Source organism: Diuraphis noxia, unplaced genomic scaffold, assembly GCF_037042655.1.
Source record: "Diuraphis noxia isolate RWA-SAM2 unplaced genomic scaffold, SU_Dnox_SAM2 contig0003, whole genome shotgun sequence".
In the NCBI taxonomy this organism is placed as follows: Eukaryota; Metazoa; Arthropoda; class Insecta; order Hemiptera; family Aphididae; genus Diuraphis; species Diuraphis noxia.
The window spans coordinates 16,571,642-16,592,337 of NW_028301713.1; the positions used below are offsets into that span (position 1 = coordinate 16,571,642).

Genomic DNA, 20,696 nt, shown 5'->3' on the forward strand with positions numbered 1-20,696 from the left:
AATTTCTTTATTGAGTAGGTGGTGTCACTATGTCTGTGGTCTGCCATTGACGTGCCCGTGGATTGTGCTGTGCGATGAGGGTTCAGTGAAGATGTAGTTTAGGAGTTTGTACAATTAATGTACCTACCTAGCTAGTGCATATACAACAATAGCTATGTTAATTTTCAGCTTGTTATGAAACACGTTTGAATAAATACAAAAAATATATTTGAGATACTAAATAAAATAACCAACAATAGTTAGATAGTTTTTACCCACACAAATAATTATTTAACCATGAGAGAGATAGAACATAGTAATATAAGAGTCATAATAAATTATGTAATTTTATGTACAAGATAGATATTACGATATAATATTGAAGGCAGCTGTGTACGACCGATAAAGGGTGTATCTCAAATCTCAATAATCTCAACTCTCAAACTGCACGCCGCTGTTTGTCGTTGTGAGAAAATTGTAACATGTATTGTATTCTAGGAAAAATACACCTCATTTACACAGGTTTTAATAAATAAATATAGTATGAATCACCGAATAATGAAAAATATCATTACTTTTTATGACAAACAAAAAATGAATTATTTATTGTGGCCATTATTTCGTTAATGATGGTGTGGGGGGGGGGAGTATGATCTAGGTGAAAGTCGCTTTATAAAAGGCATCGAGAAACATTATTTTAATTTATACATTGTTAAACGTTCACATTATTTTGTTTATATTTTACTAAAAATAATTTTATATTTTATGTTTTCTTTATGATTATAACATTTCAAAGTTAGAATATTGACGGTTTGATATCAAAAAGAAAATATAAAAATAGTATAACATCGTAGATTAACATATCATGTAATACCGATATGTTTCATTAGTTTTTTGATTTTATTATAAGAATTGCGGAAACTTGTGTTGTGTTTTTCAGTTTTTGACACAACAAAAAATTATTTATCGAAAATATTATGTTATTATAATTTCAAGTAGTAATCATAAGGGAAGTGTTGGTATTTATTCGATTATTTTTCATCGAAAACTATTATTAGAATATTTTTTTATTCGAAACTGTTTTTATCATTTTATATTTGAATAAATATTAAGTACTGTGAAACTTGTAAATTAATATTGTAATTTTTACGATGTTGAATAAAATGAATGCACTGTAAATTCAATAAATAATATATTATATTATGTATTATGGGACCACTTTGTTAAATAAATTGAACTGCAAGCGACGATCACTTGCCTTTATTCGCTGGCCGAACTATACCTCACAAATGTATTTATTTTCAATTATAAATTAATTTTCATTTAGACATCGAATAATTATTTTAAATTCTAAATAATCTGAGAAAATTTTTTTGGGGAAGAGCAGATACATATTTCAATGGAAAACCGATGCTACGTTGTTTAGCATATTGTGGTTGGTAACGATTTGTTACCAAATATAAATTTAATTCAGAACGAAAAACTTTAAACACAGGTAACGGAACAAAAATATTTACAACCGAAAAAATAATTAGATTTTAGGTATTATAAGTAAAAGAACATTTTTGTGCCACTGTTAGTCGTTGTGTGAAGTTGTAACATGTATTCTAGGAAAAATATACCTCATTTACACATGTGTTTAAAAATAAATATAGTATTAACCAACGAATAAAGAAAAATATCATTACTTTTTATGACAAACAAAAAATGAATTATTATTTGTGAGCATTATTTTATTTATGCTGTGGGGGGGGGGGGAGTATGGACTAGGTGAAAGTCGCTTATAAAAGACATCGAGAAACATTATTTTATTTTAATCATTGTTAAACGTTCACATTATTTTCTTATATTAAATCAAAATGCACAGTTTAATAATGATCACAGGTATATTTATTGCAATTGTAGTTACTATACCACCTACTTCAGGTGTTGAGACGTGCGGACAAAGTATGGAATATTTTTTGATACAATATAACGATTTTATTTTGATTATTTTTTATTGTTTTTATGTTTATCCGTATTGAATTTCAAATTTTCTAGAACTTATTTATAAACTGAAGCCAATCATAACTATATTATAATAAACTTAATTAAAAAAAAATGTATGCCATATTTATATTTTATTGGTATAGAATATAATAAAATTGTAAGAATTGTATGTTTAAGAATTTTTTTAAAAACAGACATTTCATTGGTTTTAGAGGAAACATAAAATTTTCTGTACATCACATTCATATAAACTAATTCCGGTACATTATGCAGATGAATTATTATACTATTATAGTTGTTAAAAAGTAGAATAACGTATATAAAAGTATCGATCTGATATGTTTGAAATTAATAGTTTTTTATTTAGTAATAATTAATAAATAGTAGAAATTCGTAGAAAATAAATAATATAATATTGGCTAATACAAATGTATTATTTTATTTTTAGCTGTTTGTTCTAGTAAGTTTTGTAATTATTAATTAATTTGTATGATATTCTACATGATTAAAACAATCTAAAGGTTGATATATTACCTATGTATTATTTGTATTCTTAAATTATAGTTTAGTATTGGATTGTAAACAGAATATAAACAACCACTTTTAATATTTAACAAGTCTCTTGTTTTTCAAACAAGATTTAGTTGCCCCATACAATTGATGTATTATAAAGAAGAGCATATTTTTATATTGACATTTTAAAAATTTTATAGTTTTCATAGAAACTTATTGTGGATTTAAGAGTAAGATTATTTAATTAACAGACTAATAAGTGATTTTACTTATATTACATTATTAAAAAAAAAATATGTATGACATATTAATAATCATTGTATATTGTTTAATTGATTTTAAAGATAAATTATTTTGGTCATTAAATTTTACTAAAGATCTGGAAATAAATTTATCATTAGAATATATATATATACATTTTACTAACTACATTTAGTATTTATTTTATTGCGAGTTCTTTCCTGACCAAAACATGTCTATGTTACAATAGTTATCTTGTTATGTATTTACGAAATATTGGATATGTATACTAATAAAACCTAACCTAATGTTGTGAATCCGCTTTATCAAATAATATTATCCCTATCCAGACGAAATTTCTACCGCGTCAATTTAATAACTTATAAAAAAAAGCAATATAGTTCATTGTTCGTATCTTTTACTAGTTAGTAGTTTATTAAAAATAAATATAGCAGATTATATATTAGTGTTTAGTATTATTATATTATATAATAGTATAATGCTTTTATTTTGTTTTATTTACGCCAAACGGCAATTACAAAAAGTATATTATAAACAATAATAGAACAGTAATAATATTACAAATATACAGCTATATATAATACTAAAATAATAAAATTTCAGATGATAATTCGGATTTCAGAAAATCTAATTTGAACAGAAGTATGTATTTGAAACTGACTAATTAATATAATATATCTGTGATATCTTTTATAATAAATATTTATCTAGTCAATGTATTTAAATTAGATATCACTATCATGAATATATTAAACTTTTCTGATGAAAAAGTTATTATAAATGTTCAAAGACTCTAGAAGTTAATTAAAAAATGGTAATTGAACACTTGTACATATTATGTAGGCGATGAAATGTGAAAACTCCAATTTCTTTAGTATCATAAGCTTTTATGCTTTTATTTGCTTGTTTTTTGTACAATTGTTTTGTGATTTATAAATCAAATTCTGATACGGTTCGTCCAAATATATGTTCCGTGTCGTGAATGAATAAAATAAAACTTTTTTTTTGAGTATCACGTTTATCTATTTCTATAGTTTCTCATAATATATTTATTTACAAAACAAGGACTGAGAAAAGCGTCGATTTGTGTCGACCGGACTTAAAATAAGTGAAGTAGTATGTTTTAGTATGTTCTGGGTCCCCCGCAAATCCGGCGAATCCGGCTACCCCGCCCGCCATATGGTTCGAGCTATCGCGACCGTGCTCGACCGTGCTCGGCCGTACCCCCTCCCCTCTCATCCATGTCATGCCCTGCCCATCCCCCTCCCATCTATACTTATCATATACCCCTCCCCCCCTCCCAGAAAAAAAAAATAATAATACTGTTTGAATAGTATTGAATAAGTAAATTAAATAATATACTCTCCCCTCTCATCCATCACATACCATACACTTCCCATTCCCCTACCATCCATGCTCGGCCTTACCCCCCCTCTTATCTATTCCTATCATATACATACCCCTTTATTTATGTATATACCTTCCTCACCACCCTCTTCTATATAGTAGAAATTATATATTATATATATTCAAATATAATACATTGAGATATTGTATACAACTACCAGCGGATGAAAGTATTGGAAATGTTATTAAGAAAGTCTTCCACTTTTAATTATCCTCTAATAAATTCTGAAGTGTTAATGGCCTTCGATAATATTATAAACAATCAAATCTAATTTAAATGATATTCAATTATCTTATTTCGATAGTAATATACATTTAAGTATAAGATTATATGTATTTCAATATAAATAATATTTATACATATTTAATACATATTATGTAGAGTGGTGTTTATACATAACATTACCAATACCAATAATATAATTAGCTACTATATTTTTTCTATTAACCTAGAAATTTCACATTCAAATAAAACTCATTAGAAAAATTACATTATTATATTTATATTAACATGATAGATCAAGTTTTCTAATATCTTAACTGTAGATATCAATATGTTATGATAAACCTATTATGAAAAATAGATATACCATATACTTTAACACTATGTAACGAGGTCAGATATAAGAGGGCTGATTTCCTATCATATACATACAACCTCCTCCTAAAAATCCTCTTCCATTCTCCTATCAATATACGGTCTTACGCTTACCTCCTCCAATCTATAAATAGTCTTACCCCTCTTATTCATGTTTATTATAGAAAATATACTATATTATTATACATATCCATACTCTACAATCTACCTATACCTATCTGATTGATCATATACTTCGCGATCGAGTTCATGTGTAAAGAAATAATGTCGAGTATTATTCATATTTAATTAAATAATATTGAGTAAAATATCTATTATGTAAATTCGAATATAATATTATATTAGTATAATTTATATTGATATTTTATTATGAAAGTGTATCACTTTTAATTATCCTTTAATAACTGTTGGAGGGGTAATAGCTATCGATAATATATTATAAAAGATGGATTCTAATTTAAATCATATTCGATTTTCTTCTCCCAAAAATAATATATACCTACATAGGAGAAAAATTATATTTAACTATCATATAAATATATTACACTTTTAATTTTAATGATATGTGAAATATCTCTCTATAATGTAATGATTAAGCATTATGTAGGTATATGTTACTATAGGTATCACCATTGATTATAAATACTATAGATTGCTCACTGGCCGTGTTTTCGGCGGCGTGGTAATAATCGGGTGCCGCTACAAGGCGCTGCGGACGCTTGGCTAGTTAGATCGGATAACGTTGTAATCGCTAGTAGTAGTCTACACATACAGTGGTGGGTGGTGGCTGCAGTGCCACAAATCACAATGCCATATCGCGCATAATAATATTTAATATTATGTTCATTACTAATTAGTAATTACTTATTTCACGAGTTATTTCATGAAGTTAAAAGTTGTGACTCGCAATTTACAATGCGCCAAATACCTAATGGCAGTACCTAACCTAACCTATCAGAAATTAATAAATATGACTGATTTTTGTAGAATCATTATATTTTTGATACATCTACAAATTACATTTATTTGATATGATATTAGTATATTACAATATTAAGATGTATTGATGTTAACATAAGCATTGAAAACATTTAGGTATGAACATTATCTGTGCTTAAGCATTTCCGATTTTTCGAAATTTTCATTTTCAAGCAAGAAAATGTGAAATATCAAAAACTAAAAATGCTCATATCTCGCTTGAAAATTAAAATATCGAATAAAAGTCAACTCTTAAGGACAGATAATATTATTATTTAAAAAATATAAAATAGGTCAAATCCCTCTAATATCAAAACTAACAGCACACTATTGAAACTAGTGAATTAAAATTTGCGATGCCGTACGTGTGTAAGACGGAGACAACAAATACATGGGTAGTGTTCGCGCCAAGCAATAAACCGTTATCATGTTACGCAACGTTGTACGGCGACGACGACCGTTTTTGTTCCGTATCACTCCTAAGCACCTCAGTCAATGTATTGTTTAATTATGTTAATTATTATAATTATTATTATTATGGGTTCGCCGAGTTATTGTATGTTCTCTTTGTGATTTGTTCTTTATACTGTCTTTGCTCGGCCAACGCCCTTGTTATGAATTATTATTCTTTTTTGTTATCACTTGTTGTCGACGACGTCTTGTCTGGTCGTTCGGCACCAGTTATAGTTGTTACCTTTTTTTCCGCTATTACAGCGACATTTTTATTTTGTTTTGTTCTGGTCAGCTATTAAAGCGACCACATTTGATCTCACTTCTAAATTGTGTATTAAAAAAATAAATTGGTTGTGCCTATTATCATTTGGATGCACAGTGTACACATCATTTTCAACAATATATGGACAATCTTCATTACCTTGAAACACCGTAGTAAGTTTGTCATTTTATATAACTCCTATGACTCAGTACACTCGGCAATACTGCGAGTGGTCAAAATTGCTGTAAACGGGTCCGCGTAAGTCCGCCAGCAACATTGTGTTGTGTGTGAGGCCGCCCCGGTCGTCCAGGTTCAACAATTGCTGAGTACTGCGTCCAGCCACCCCCTCAAGACCTCACTAGGTTAAGATAATTTTAAGTTTGTCCCGTTTTTTTGTTGTGAGCTCTGTGATCATTGCACCAGACCGGATCGATCACAGAGACCCCCTCCCCCAAAACTAAATTGCATCATCCTACCTCCCATGATAGGCAAGTTCCCGTCCTGACATCGTCGTCGTCGTGTATCTTTGGTTGCCGACCCACTCAGAATCAGGAGTTGTCACATTTGGTTGCCTATTCGACTTTTAATAGGAGTCGCTTTTCAAATAATTGTTCTCGGGCATTACCGAGTGGTCCTTCATTTTGCCCAGCTCCCGTATGGGCGCGCACATTTTTGGTCCTTCAAACCGGATGTAACTACAAACCGTGACCGAAAAGAAAATACACGTTCATTATATTTTCTTTGTTTATCACACAACTATTGCATATCGAATTGAACCATTGTGTTTCATTTTCGTTCAACCTTAGTATCGACCCAATTGTCCTTCTGTCATCATGGTTGTTGAAGCTTCGATGACGTATGTCGATGCAAAGGCACGGATGGTCCGTGCCATTGCAAAAGTCACCACCTTTGTCAAGGCTGCGGGCGAGTTTTCAGCTGACAAAAATAGTCCTGGTAAACGAGCCAAAATCGTAGCCATGCTACTAGAGCTGAAAGAAATTCGTTTGACTGCAGAATCCGATATCCAAGTTATGGAGATTTCTGTTGGAAAGAAATTAGCACCAGTGGACGTGGTAGATAACTCCATAAGTCTCAAGCTCTCTGCTGAGTTTGATAATTTGTACTACGAGTTGGTTGCGTTCGCAGATGTTTATGGCCTTTCATTGTCTCAAATTGTCGACTCATCCTCTTCTCAGTCAGTACAAAATCATTCAGCTAGTTTCGGAAACCTTTCAACTTACAAATTTCCAACACGGAAGTTCCCTACATTTTCTGGACTTCTGACTGAATGGCAGGGTTTCGAAGACTTGTTTACATCAATTCTATCCCACGTCCCAGCTGATCTTTCGGACGTCGAACGATTCGAGATTTTGAAAACTTCGCTAGAAGGTGAGGCCTTGACGCTTATCGCACATATTCCGTTGACATCGGCAAACTATCAAAAGGCTTGGGAAGTATTACGTTCGCGATACGGAAATAAGCGTGACTTAGCTCGTATCCATCTGGACGCTCTGTTATCCCCACATACAGTCAAAGCAAACGACGCGTCTTCAATTAAAACTCTTATCACTCGGCAGTGGAGCCCAATTTTGGTCCACATTTTCGAAAATCATTTGGTGGGTGACCGCCATCAACCATCGATTGCCGATTTTCTTGAATTTCTAAGAAGTCATGTACGATCAGCGGAAGCACGTGCTGGACAGTACACATCGAGTTTGACGTCGTTCACGTCTCAGCAAAAACCTCTGCAAAAATCGGTAACTTCCAAATCTCGTCACCCAATTGCACCAAAGGTTTTAGCTGCTACTACCACCTCGTCCACCGTGGTTACCTGTCCATTATGTACAAAACCACATACGATCCGAAAGTGTCCAACGTTTCTGTCAAAATCACCGACTGATCGTTTTCAGTTAGCCAAGAAGCATCGTTTGTGCATAAATTGTCTGTTCACAGGACATGCTACTTCATTATGCCCTTCAAAATATAAATGCCCAATTTGTGTTCGGTCTCATAATAGTTTGCTTCACTTTGACTTAAAGGAGAACCCTCCCTCCTCGTCTACGGTTCCCTCAGCAGACCAACCCGAGGCTGGTCAGAGTGCCAAAGCAATGATTGTCAGAGGACAGCCTCAGAATGTAGTTTTACTCTCCACTGTCCTACTCGATGTGGTCGCTGCTGATGGCACCCGTCATTCAATTCGAGCCCTGTTCGACAGTGGTGCTCAAGCGAGTTTTATAACTGAACACACTGCGTGTGTGTTGATGCTAAAGCGACATCATTCGACAGTAGCAATTAACACGTTTGCCAGTAGTACAACTTCCCCAGTCCGTGGTCAAACAACCATCACTGTGATGCCACGTGGCCAACAGGCACCGTCGTTTTGTGTGGACACTTACATCGTCCCACAAATCACAGGGCCAACTCCTCAAGCTCCTATCGTGCCGGGACAATGGAGGCATATTCAAAACCTCTCCCTCGCTGATCCGTTATACCATCGTCCTCAGGCAGTCGATCTGTTGTTGGGGGCCGATATCTTGCCAATGCTACTTCTCAATGGAAAAGCCACAGGCAAACCTGGCGAGCCCATTGCCTTCGAGACTGTTTTCGGTTGGATTTTGATGGGACCTGTCGACAAAAATGCTCAGTCAACTGTCACGGCTATGTGTTTATCTGTTTCTGAAACTTTTGATTTGTCGATCAGGCGGTTCTGGGAACTTGAAGAGTTACCTGTTGTTCGCCACCTCAGTCCAGATGAGCGTGCTGCCGAGGAAATTTATAAAAAGACAACAACTCGGCTGAGTACAGGACGATTTATGGTATCTCTTCCATTTCGGAAAGCATCACCTCTGTTGGGCGATTCAAAATCTGTTGCCCTTCGCCGCTTCCAGGCACTCGAAAACCGACTGAGTAATGATCCAACCCTTCAACGCCAGTACGCAGACTTCATGCAAGATTACCTGGACGCTGGTCACATGGAGCTAGTTCCACTCGAACACACAGACAATGTGTTTCATTATTATATTCCACATCATTGTGTACTTAGGCCGGACAGTAGCACCACCAAGCTTCGTGTTGTGTTCAATGCTTCGTCTCGTACCAGTGCTGGGTGTTCCTTGAATGAGAGCATGTATACGGGTCCGAAATTTCAGCCCGACATTCAAATTGTTCTTCTTCGTGCACGGTTGTGGAAATATGTATTTATGACAGACATCAAACAGATGTATCGGCAAATTGTGGTGCGGCCTGCTGATCGAGATTACCTGCGAATTTTCTGGAGATTTTCGAAAAATACCACAGTGCAGGAATACCGTCTCTGTACGGTCACTTACGGCACATCAGCGGCACCATATCAAGCTCTTCGTACAATTCAGGAATTGGCAATCGTTGATGGAAAATTATTTCCGATCGCTGCGTCAATTCTCCTGAACGACACCTTCGTGGATGATATTCTCACTGGAGCTAACACCGAAAAGGATGCCCTTGAATATCAGTCGCAACTTATACAATTGTGCTCATTAGCCAAGTTTGAGCTCCGAAAATGGGCCAGCAATAATAGTCATATCTTACACGCTGTTCCCGCAGAAGCTCAAGCAATGTCTCCAGCACTTCTGTACAATGACAAAAATGAATGTGAATTAAAAATACTTGGTTTGAAATGGGATCCGAGAGCTGACGTGTTTTCATTTGGTACAAAACCATCGGAAACGGATCCGACAAAGCGGTCAGTTCTCTCTGACATTGCCAGAGTTTTCGATCCGTTAGGCTTGCTGTCTCCCATCACGTTCTGGACAAAACACGTCATGCAATTGCTCTGGACCGCTGGTCTCAAATGGGATGACAAAATACCCACAGATCTTGCTCAATTGTGGACCCGATATCAATCCGAACTGAAATTGATTGAATCGATCTCTATCCCTCGTCGTATAACGGTTGACGAGGCAACCACAATGCAACTTCACGCTTTCTCGGATAGCTCAGAGAAAGGGTACGCGGCGGCAGTTTACCTTCGAACAGAAACAGCTACTTCAGCTTATTGTCACCTTGTAACAGGTAAATTCAAAGTCGCACCTCTAAAAAAGTCTACTATCCCACGTCTTGAGCTGTGTGGAGCTGTATTAGCCGCCAAACTATTACGTTTCGTTGCTGACACTTACTCAAAGAGTCTTCAAATTGATGAGTTGCATGCTTGGACGGACTCAACAACTGCGTTAGCCTGGATACAATCCTCACCACATCGTTGGGCCACGTTCGTGGCAAATCGAACAAGTCAAATTCATGAACTCACCTCACCAGACATTTGGCATCACGTCCCCACTCAGCAAAACCCGGTCGATTGTGCTTCCCGTGGCCTATTCCCGTCGGAACTTGTTGATCACCCGTTGTGGTGGACTGGCCCTGCGTTTCTGGTAGAATCACCGGAAAATTGGCCATCTGTTGTTACTCGTTCAGACAACACAGGTGCTCATGTTTCCACTGAAGCTCGAAATTGTACTGTTCTCCAAATTAAGACTACATGCTCAATTACTGATGTTCTGCATCGTTTCTCGTCGTTCGATAAAATTCTTCACATTATCGCCTACTGTCTACGATTCTCGAAAGCATGTCCACTCCCAATATCTTGAAGGGATATTCCTTCAACGTGGGCGGTGATGTTCGCGCCAAGCAATAGACCGTTATCATGTTACGCAACGTTGTACGGCGACGACGACCGTTTTTGTTCCGTATCACTCCTAATCACCTCAGTCAATGTATTGTTTAATTATGTTAATTATTATAATTATTATTATTATGGGTTCGCCGAGTTATTGTATGTTCTCTTTGTGATTTGTTCTTTATACTGTCTTTGCTCGGCCAACGCCCTTGTTATGAATTATTATTCTTTTTTGTTATCACTTGTTGTCGACGACGTCTTGTCTGGTCGTTCGGCACCAGTTATAGTTGTTACCTTTTTTTCCGCTATTACAGCGACATTTTTATTTTGTTTTGTTCTGGTCAGCTATTAAAGCGACCACATTTGATCTCACTTCTAAATTGTGTATTAAAAAAATAAATTGGTTGTGCCTATTATCATTTGGATGCACAGTGTACACATCATTTTCAACAATATATGGACAATCTTCATTACCTTGAAACACCGTAGTAAGTTTGTCATTTTATATAACTCCTATGACTCAGTACACTCGGCAATACTGCGAGTGGTCAAAATTGCTGTAAACGGGTCCGCGTAAGTCCGCCAGCAACATTGTGTTGTGTGTGAGGCCGCCCCGGTCGTCCAGGTTCAACAATTGCTGAGTACTGCGTCCAGCCACCCCCTCAAGACCTCACTAGGTTAAGATAATTTTAAGTTTGTCCCGTTTTTTTGTTGTGAGCTCTGTGATCATTGCACCAGACCGGATCGATCACAGAGACCCCCTCCCCCAAAACTAAATTGCATCATCCTACCTCCCATGATAGGCAAGTTCCCGTCCTGACATCGTCGTCGTCGTGTATCTTTGGTTGCCGACCCACTCAGAATCAGGAGTTGTCACATTTGGTTGCCTATTCGACTTTTAATAGGAGTCGCTTTTCAAATAATTGTTCTCGGGCATTACCGAGTGGTCCTTCATTTTGCCCAGCTCCCGTATGGGCGCGCACAGGTAGCATCTTCTTAATTAATTAATATATGTTATAGTAAATGTTATTCTGAATTGTAGTCGTCAATGATATTATATAATATTCTGTATAAATTATTTATAACTTATAAGTGTTATTTTGGATATTTCTTACATAGTCATAATATTATGGGTTGTAGAAAAATTTATTTTTAACCATTCGATATAATAATTATTATTATAAATTTATAAAATAGAGTTGTATACGTTTGTGTGTCGTCGTGAACACATCGTCTTGATTCTAAATAATTTTGTATTATTTACAACTTAACAAATATTAGAATAGGTCTTGTTATTTAAATGAAATTTGAATATCCGATCAACAGTTACGTATTTATTATTGTCGACCATATATAGTGCATATTATTTTCTGTTTTGTTTGTTTTTAATTTATCTAAAGTAGATATTAACTATGTCTGGTGGTGATAAATGTTATTACTTTAATTGTAATAAAACTCGAAAAACGAGTAATAATGTTTTTCATTTAATCCCATCATCTAATCTAGAAATATATAGGAAATGGATAATAAACTCAGGTAAGTAATTTTGGAAACTAAATAATTACTAGAAAAATAAAATATACATAAGCCTAAGCAAATAGCTAATATGCATTAAACATTTTTTAGGAAACATACGCTTAGAAGGGTTAAGTCCGAAAACATTAAAAAAAAGATTCATTTGTTCGGATCATTTCGAAAGACAAATGTATATGAATCCTAATGATCCGAAATCCCGGCTAATGCCAAATGCTGTACCAGTAAAGTTTTCAGGTTTATATTTAAAATAAACATAATACATTTTATATAATATAGGAAGTCAATAAAAATTATTAGTGTATAACAAAAAAAAAAATGTTTCATTTATAAAATAGAATTAAATATTGATGCCACACCAATTATAGGTACGAATCATATACAAAACAGTCCACAACTAAAACGAATACACTCCGTCAATGGTAAACATTTTTAATAAGAATATTATGTTTAACAAACAAATATCTAATACTTGAATAATATAATGATTGCTGAAATTGTATGTATAGATGAAACGTATGTAGTTAAATCTCCTAGAGCTTGGACTTGGAGTGTATCAAAACTAGGAGTAAACGAGGGTAACACACAAATTTTATCTGAAGATGTATGTGTTAATGAGACAGTTAACACGACGCCAACAAAATCGCGAAGGCGCACTAATAAAATGGACGAAGGTATGATTTATTTAAATTTATTTTATAATAAAACGACGAGAACATTTTTATTTACATAAATAATCAATACACGTATTAGAATTTATGTATATCGACAAAATTTTGAGCTGTTTACGTACAATTTTCAGTTTACAATTTTATTAGTTTTTTTTTCTATAAATATCAGTAAAATTGTATTCGATTAATATAGAAGGGTCCTATAATATATTATTTCAAAGGCAGATGAAAAATATTCAAAATGCAGGCACAATTTTTTTTATAAGCATTAAAGTTCAATTATTGACAAAATACGTTAAGTTCACGAAAATGTCCAAATTAAGTTAGAAATTCATAACATTTTAGATTCTGAGTGGAGCGATGAATGATTTTAGATTCTGAGCGGAGCGATGAATGTATTGATTTTACCATGATGTGTGTTTTAATTTTTTTAATTTTTTTTGTGTCTGTCATCACGTTTTGGGGCAGTAAAAATGCTTCGATTTTTGACTTCAGTACCTCGTTCGATCAGAAAGTGAATCTAGTTGGTACTTTGGGAGGTCAAAAGTAAAAAATTCAAATTATCTTAGATAGAAATTCATAAAAGTTTTCTTTTTTAATTCTAAGGTTTGAAAATTTAATACAAGGCTCCTAACATATTTTTACAATAGAAGTTGAAAAATAAAATAAATACATAGTCACAATTTTTTCTTTTATATCTAAGATTTGAAAATTTAATACAAGGCTCATTATAAATTTTTACAATAGCAATTGAAAAATAAAAGAAATATATAGTCACAATTTTTTTTTATAAGCATTTAAAGTTCAAATTTTGACTAAATACGTAAAAATCACGAAAATTCGCAAATTATTTCAAACTAGAAATTCATAAAAATTTTTCTTTTTAAAACTAAGATTTGAAAATGTATTACTTACAAGATTCCTAAGTTTTTCTACCTTTATCAAAAAAAAAATGTCAACAAGCAAATGAAATTACATTTTTATGCGAGCTTTATTTTTATTAAGATTGGATATTCACTCGATTTCTCTCTCGTGTAGCGATTTTGTAATTATAAAACGAATACCTGTAGAACCATGAAATTATGAAAATATCACTGAATGTTTATATTTTCATTTTATATACACTACACAATTTTGAAAATATCTTAACACTTTTTAAGCTATGAACTGTTTTCAAATTTAATTTTTTTTTTCTATAAAAATCAAAAAAAAAAAGCGGGTAAGTCGTGGATGTCGCTCTGCTGTACAGTAGGTTACTGTAATGGATGGGATTAAATTTGAATGCAATGATAGGTATCATTGTATACGAAAAACGATTCTGAACGGAGATGATTTGTCAGTCTAGGATATATTATATTTAAATATTGTCATATATTCTATTTTGAAACAAATATTTTATTTTTCAATTAAGACGCATTTTGCATAAGGCACGGTTAATTAATTAGTGTAGTTATCATAATTCATAATACCTTATATTATCATAGATATACGAATACCTGGTTTGAGGATAAATCGTTATCATTACGCGATTTCATAAAAATTTAAAACTCAAACGCTCAAAACATTTTTCCTATAATGACACTTCAAATTTTCTCTATAGCTATTTGAAGCAAAACTTATGGAAAATTTGGTGTTAAATTGTATAACCTTAGATATAAATACAAACAATATTATGAATTTTGAACTTCAAAATTACTTGCAAATTTTCGCGTTTTCGACAGATTTCGTAAAATTTTGAACTATAAAAGCTTATTAAAAAAAATTGCTACTTTTTAGCTACAATAAGAAAAACTCATAAGGAACCTTGTATTAAATTTTCAAGTTTTTTTGGTCGTCCAACATTTTTTTACCGACACTTCAAAAAAAAATTCTCAAAAAAAGTGTAAATTTCAGTGGTCTATAAATAACTCAAAAATGTCAAAAATTTTTGAAAATTAAACTGTATATACAGAACACTAACATAAACATTTGGTGAAAATTTCAAGTATTTAAAGTGATTATTTTTTGAATTACAATCATATAAAAAAATCGATTTGGTCGAAAACTGATTTTGCGTAAAAATTCCCGTTTTTCTGTCATTTTTTTTTTGTTTTTCTCGATTTTTTTGAAAACTGTTGGAAAATGTTTACTTTTGACCTCTATAATGCACCAAGGATCTTCAATTTTACATCGGAAACCACCCCCAAAGTTTGAAATCGAAGCATTATTTCGACTAGTTATGCTGTACACAGACACAAAAAAAAAAACAAAAAAAAACACACATCATTGTAAAATCAATACATTCATCACTTCGTTCAGAATCTAAAAATCATAAACTATAATAATATAGTGTTTATATGTATATTATACAGTATTTCCAATAAGTTAGATTTGAATGATACACATGTTTAACTTTAAACAATTCACGGTAAATATTTTTTGACATGAAAACGAAATAGACTGAAATAGTTAAGTATAATAAAATTAAAAACAAAATTAATTTACTTAATTTACTTCTTAAAATGAAAAATTAATTCGTTGATTTCACGTTAATTAAAAGAGAAATTTAGTAAGTTAACAGTTAAGTTAATGAGATAATTTCAGTTAAAAAGTTAAAATAAAATTAACTTTAACTTTTTAACTCGTAAATGCCCAGCCTTGCTTCAAAGAATAATGATGTTAGGTTAGTAATTTTGTTATAATTCAAAAACATTTCGTGTGTAGGTTCCACCTATACTATTAGAAACTTATTTCTGTTTTTAGAAAATGCGTCATCTACACCTGAACACCTTAAAGTGTTAACGCCTAATTATACATACAATAATTTACATTCAAAAACATCTACTCCAAACATTTCAATTTTTAATCAAAGTCCTGAATTATTAGGAATATCTCCTTCAACGAAAAAATGGGTATCGCAATTAATTGACCTACCAAGTCCTCAAAAACCATCAGATAGATCTAATGATGAAATAATAAATAGTCCGAGAAAAATCGCTGCAAAGAATAAAATTTTACAAAAAAAGTTACAAATCATGAAAAAATTAATCAAGCATAAACGCGCTATTATTACTTCACTAAAAAAAACCAATGAAAAAAATAAACTTAAACAAAACAAACAAATTAATGTGCACCGTTTTTTTGAAGGGACCAAGTTTCCGTCAATTAATTCTAAGGCTCTAATATCAATGCAATTGTTACATAAAAGACGCAAACCGTGGTCTAAAACTGAAAAAAATATGGCTCTATCATTATATTACAAGTCACCGTCCACCTACAAATTTATGCGTAAAAATGGCATAATTCTACCAGGTGAGACTACTGTTAGACGTTGGCTTAACTCAATTAGTTTTTCTACTGGATTTCCTAAAGCGTATATGGAGCAGATAAGATTAAAGATTTCCGGAATGAGTGAAAATGAAAAAAAATGTACAATTTTACTTGATGAAGTAGCTATTATGAAAACGTTGGAGTATAATAAGGTGTTGGATAAAATTGAAGGATATGAAGACTTGGGGACATTAGGGAGAACAAATAAAATAGGTTCTCAAGCATTAGTTGTTATGGTTCGCGGTCTTTATTCAAACTGGAAGTTTCCTTTATGCTACTTTTTCACTGGGAGTGGTGTAAAAGGAGATAATTTGGTCAACATAATCAAAGACTGTGCATTATTTGCGATCAGGGAGCACAAAACCGTCGTATGTATACTTTACTCGGAGGAAACGAAGATCAACCTTCGACCACAATATGTGGTAAAAAACTATTTTTAATTTATGACATGCCACACCTTATTAAGAGTGTGAGGAACAATTTATTAAATGGCGATTTTGAGATAAATAATAGTACAAAAGTGTCAATGAACGATATAAGAAAGGCGTATGAAATAGATGCAAAAAATACCGCGAGGGCAATGATTAAAATAACACCGACTCATTTAAATCCAAATCCATTTCAGAAAATGAATTGCAAATTGGCTATACAATTATTGAGTAATTCAGTTTCTGCAGCAATAAAAACTTGCATTGCCACTGGTGAGATTAAGTCATCAACAGCTATTAATACAGCTAATTTCATTGACGTAGTTAACAAAATGTTTGATTCGGCTAATAGTAAAAATTTGTGTGACCCAAATCCAAATAGAAGACCAATGTCTAACCGTAATCCACAAATATTTGAGAATTTAGAAAAGGCAAAAAAACTATTTAAAAACACAATCAAAATTTGTCACAGAACGAAAAAAACAAGCATTCCGCCATGTTTTATTGGAATTGTTTGGACAACAACAGCTATTCAGCAGCTTTATGAATCTGAAAAATTAGAAATGTCTGCAGTAGCCCCTTTCACAAATAGAGAGTACTTTCTATTGACAAATCGCTTAACGCAAGATGCTTTAGAAAATTTTTTTTCAATAATGCGTCAGAAGAATGGGTATGTAGAAAATATAATTTATAATTTATTAGCTTAATATTTTCACTGATTATAAATTATAAATTATAATAATAGTATAATAGCTACCTAATAATAATTATTATTATTATATACTATTTATATAATAAATAGGTATGTTATTAATTATTAAAATTTATAAATTATAAATTTAAATATAAAAATTACTATTTTAATTTAATTCATTCTTTTTATACAATGTGTGTAGTTACACTATTCGTACAAAAAAATCGTATTTTAATTAAAAATTAATTGTGATTATAATAATATTTAAATGCTAACAGGTATAACAGGAATCCTACCGCTAGAACGTTCCGATGCTGTTTTGGACATATATGTTCATACAGTTTGATGCAATGTACCTCAACGTGTAAGAATTGTGAAACTGATGAAGCCGAGTTTCTTACTGTAGACGTTTTGAAAGATGTTTCGATTGATCCTGCAGTTGAAGAATTAGTTACGAATACAGAAGAAACAGGAGTTGAATTAAGTACTTCGCCGGAAGATTTAAATAATCGAAAAGTGTACTGCGAGCAACCATCACTAGAATCTTGTTCCATAGTTTATTTTGCAGGCTACTTAGCAAAAAAGTGTTTGGATAAGTTTTTATGCACAGATTGTGATTTGACTAAAAACAAAAATGAATATTTAAACGAACCACCTCAAATTTTAATTCTAAAAAAAACGTTCGACAACGTTGGACTGGCGCAAGGTCTCAAAATTCCATCGGATAAGCTTGTAGAAATAGTTGAAATTTGTTTAAATGTATTTGAAAATTATTTTCCAAAAATCAAGACTGAAAAAAAAATTATATTTTCATTTAAAGAAAAGGCTCTACCAATAATATACCAAAAATATCCTGATGTCGAGAACTCCACATGTCACAATCATTATATGTATATTGTTGAGTTGTTGTTTAGAACAAAATTATATAAAGAATGTAAAGAGGAAAATACTAACGTAAGAAAGCGAGTAGTGCAGGACACGGATAAGTTACGTATATTACAGAATAAATGATAATATTATATTTTTTTTTTATTATTATAATTAATATTAATGTTAATTTTTAATTTTAGTATTTTACAACTTGTATTAAGTCGCCGTGACTGCCCGTGAGTATATTCTAAACATTTAAATAATTTTATGAAATATATATATTATATACAAGTAGTATAACTAATAATAATTATATAACTATAATTAATAATAAATGGCAAGTTTACTTTATGTTTCGAATTTAAATTGACGAAGTGTGACTACACTCTATATACAAGTAGTTAGCTAAGTCATAGATTATTCTATGGTTCAGTGGTGGCGTGAAAAGCTATTTTATGATGCAGTTGCTTCATAGGAAAAAATAGTTCACGCCGCCACTGCAGTATGGTTAAATAACACGAATTTATTAAGGTACCTACGTGCAATCAAAAATTTGTTGTGTAGTTTAAACTGTTAAAATATTGTTTATTTGCTTATAACTTATAACATTTCACTATTTTTCTGTAAAACAAAAAAAATATATTTAGGCTTATTTAGCCTGTTAGTACGCCTGTTTTCTCCAGCACCACACTCCGCCAAATTCATTCATAAATCCTAATTAATAATTTTCCTAATATAAATATGTCGGAGCGGTGGTTAACAGGCGGCCGGCGCGGCGGGACACCACGATTACGACGATAAACGGATAAAAACCAGTTATCCCCGCACTTCACTCCAACATAGTTACGGCGGCTGGAATAAAATACGAATTTATTAGTATTATTGGTTCTTATCGCCATCTACCGAGAGTTTTATTGTACGCCACCGAAAATACGGCCAATGAGCAATCTATAGTATTTATAATCAATGGTATCACACATTGATATATTATATACAACTAGTTGGAATAAAACTCTTGAAAATGTTATTACAGACTGTGAAAAATTGTTTTTACTTATATAATTATCCTTTAATAACTAACAAAGTTTTAATAATCAGTAATAATATTATAAAACAATCGAATCTAATTTAAATGATGTTCGATTATCTTCTATCGAAAGTAATATGTTCTTAAGTGGGAAAATTATATTTAATTATCAGTTAAATATATTACATTTAAATAATATACTGTTCATAATGTTAGTGATATGATTTCCATCATTTAGATATCTATGATAAGATAATATCTTACATGTATATGATTGATATGTATGAGAGAGATGGATGGTGAGGTGAGGATCAACATGTAAGTGATAAACTTAGGTTATATTTAAATAAATTATATATATATATATATATATATATATAATATACATATATATTATATGCGTAGAGTTTTCCATAGCATTAAGATATTTTTAAATATATATACTATATTATTGTAAACATATCATATCATATTAAAATAAATGCTTAAGAATTTAGGTAATGGATGTAATGATTCTATATAAATTATATAGGAATAACGAGAATATTTATTGTAAATTATTATTATTATATGAAAAAAAATTAACCTAGTTTATAGATATCTATCTATGTATGATGCGAGTATGTATGATAGTATAAAATTGATGAGGATATAAATTCATAATCAAACATAGTGTAGATAAGTTTTTTTTTTTGAAATAATTCATTATTTGAAAATATCAAGTTATTATATCAATCATATCTTTTATATACTTAGCACTATTTAATAATCAGATACATAGATATTATATTTATGTATAATATCAATATCCCATTATCAAATCAAACATTTTTCTAATATCACAACATCATTACAATTATGATGCTAGCTAACAACTTAATGATTGAAAGTTATCTAATTCAATCAATGGAATATATCGTAAAACTCATACATATTATCTAAAATATCATCTTAGATAGGTGTTCATAATGATAATTTAGTAAAACCTATGATATTTAGTTGATAGACTTAAATATATTTAATTACCAATTAGACAAATATATCACACTTTAATATACTGTTTACTATAGTAT

At 31.7% G+C, this 20,696-nt stretch overlaps 2 protein-coding genes across 2 annotated transcripts; both read left to right on the forward strand.

Annotated features, from left to right (window-relative positions):
- The first annotated feature begins 1,085 nt into the window (after positions 1 to 1,085).
- On the forward strand, positions 1,086 to 18,832 carry LOC149056832 (uncharacterized). Its single transcript, XM_089223196.1, has 9 exons — positions 1,086 to 1,926; positions 2,417 to 2,428; positions 2,682 to 2,711; positions 3,346 to 3,384; positions 12,598 to 12,627; positions 12,718 to 12,861; positions 13,134 to 13,298; positions 16,038 to 16,586; positions 18,797 to 18,832. Exons 1-9 carry the CDS (start codon positions 1,839 to 1,841, stop codon positions 18,814 to 18,816), a joined length of 1,077 nt encoding a protein of 358 aa, XP_089079322.1. The 5' UTR covers positions 1,086 to 1,838; the 3' UTR covers positions 18,817 to 18,832.
- Positions 16,794 to 18,882, forward strand: LOC149056833 (uncharacterized). The gene is made up of 2 exons (XM_089223313.1): positions 16,794 to 17,702; positions 18,005 to 18,882. The coding sequence occupies exons 1-2, from the start codon at positions 16,975 to 16,977 to the stop codon at positions 18,735 to 18,737; spliced, it is 1,461 nt and encodes a 486-aa protein (XP_089079439.1). The 5' UTR covers positions 16,794 to 16,974; the 3' UTR covers positions 18,738 to 18,882.
- Positions 18,883 to 20,696: the final 1,814 nt, after the last annotated feature.

What these genes read in the sequence shown, in the direction of transcription:
- LOC149056833 (XM_089223313.1), top strand. Translation starts at nt 16,975, where the DNA reads ATGTATACTTTACTCGGAGGAAACGAAGATCAACCTTCGACCACAATA. An exon ending in ATAATGCGTCAGAAGAATGG is followed by an intron (nt 17,703 to 18,004) that starts GTATGTAGAAAA and finishes AAATGCTAACAG; the next exon opens with GTATAACAGGAATCCTACCG.
- LOC149056832 (XM_089223196.1), top strand. Translation starts at nt 1,839, where the DNA reads ATGCACAGTTTAATAATGATCACAGGTATATTTATTGCAATTGTAGTT. An exon ending in GAAATGGATAATAAACTCAG is followed by an intron (nt 12,628 to 12,717) that starts GTAAGTAATTTT and finishes AACATTTTTTAG; the next exon opens with GAAACATACGCTTAGAAGGG. An exon ending in CACTAATAAAATGGACGAAG is followed by an intron (nt 13,299 to 16,037) that starts GTATGATTTATT and finishes TTCTGTTTTTAG; the next exon opens with AAAATGCGTCATCTACACCT.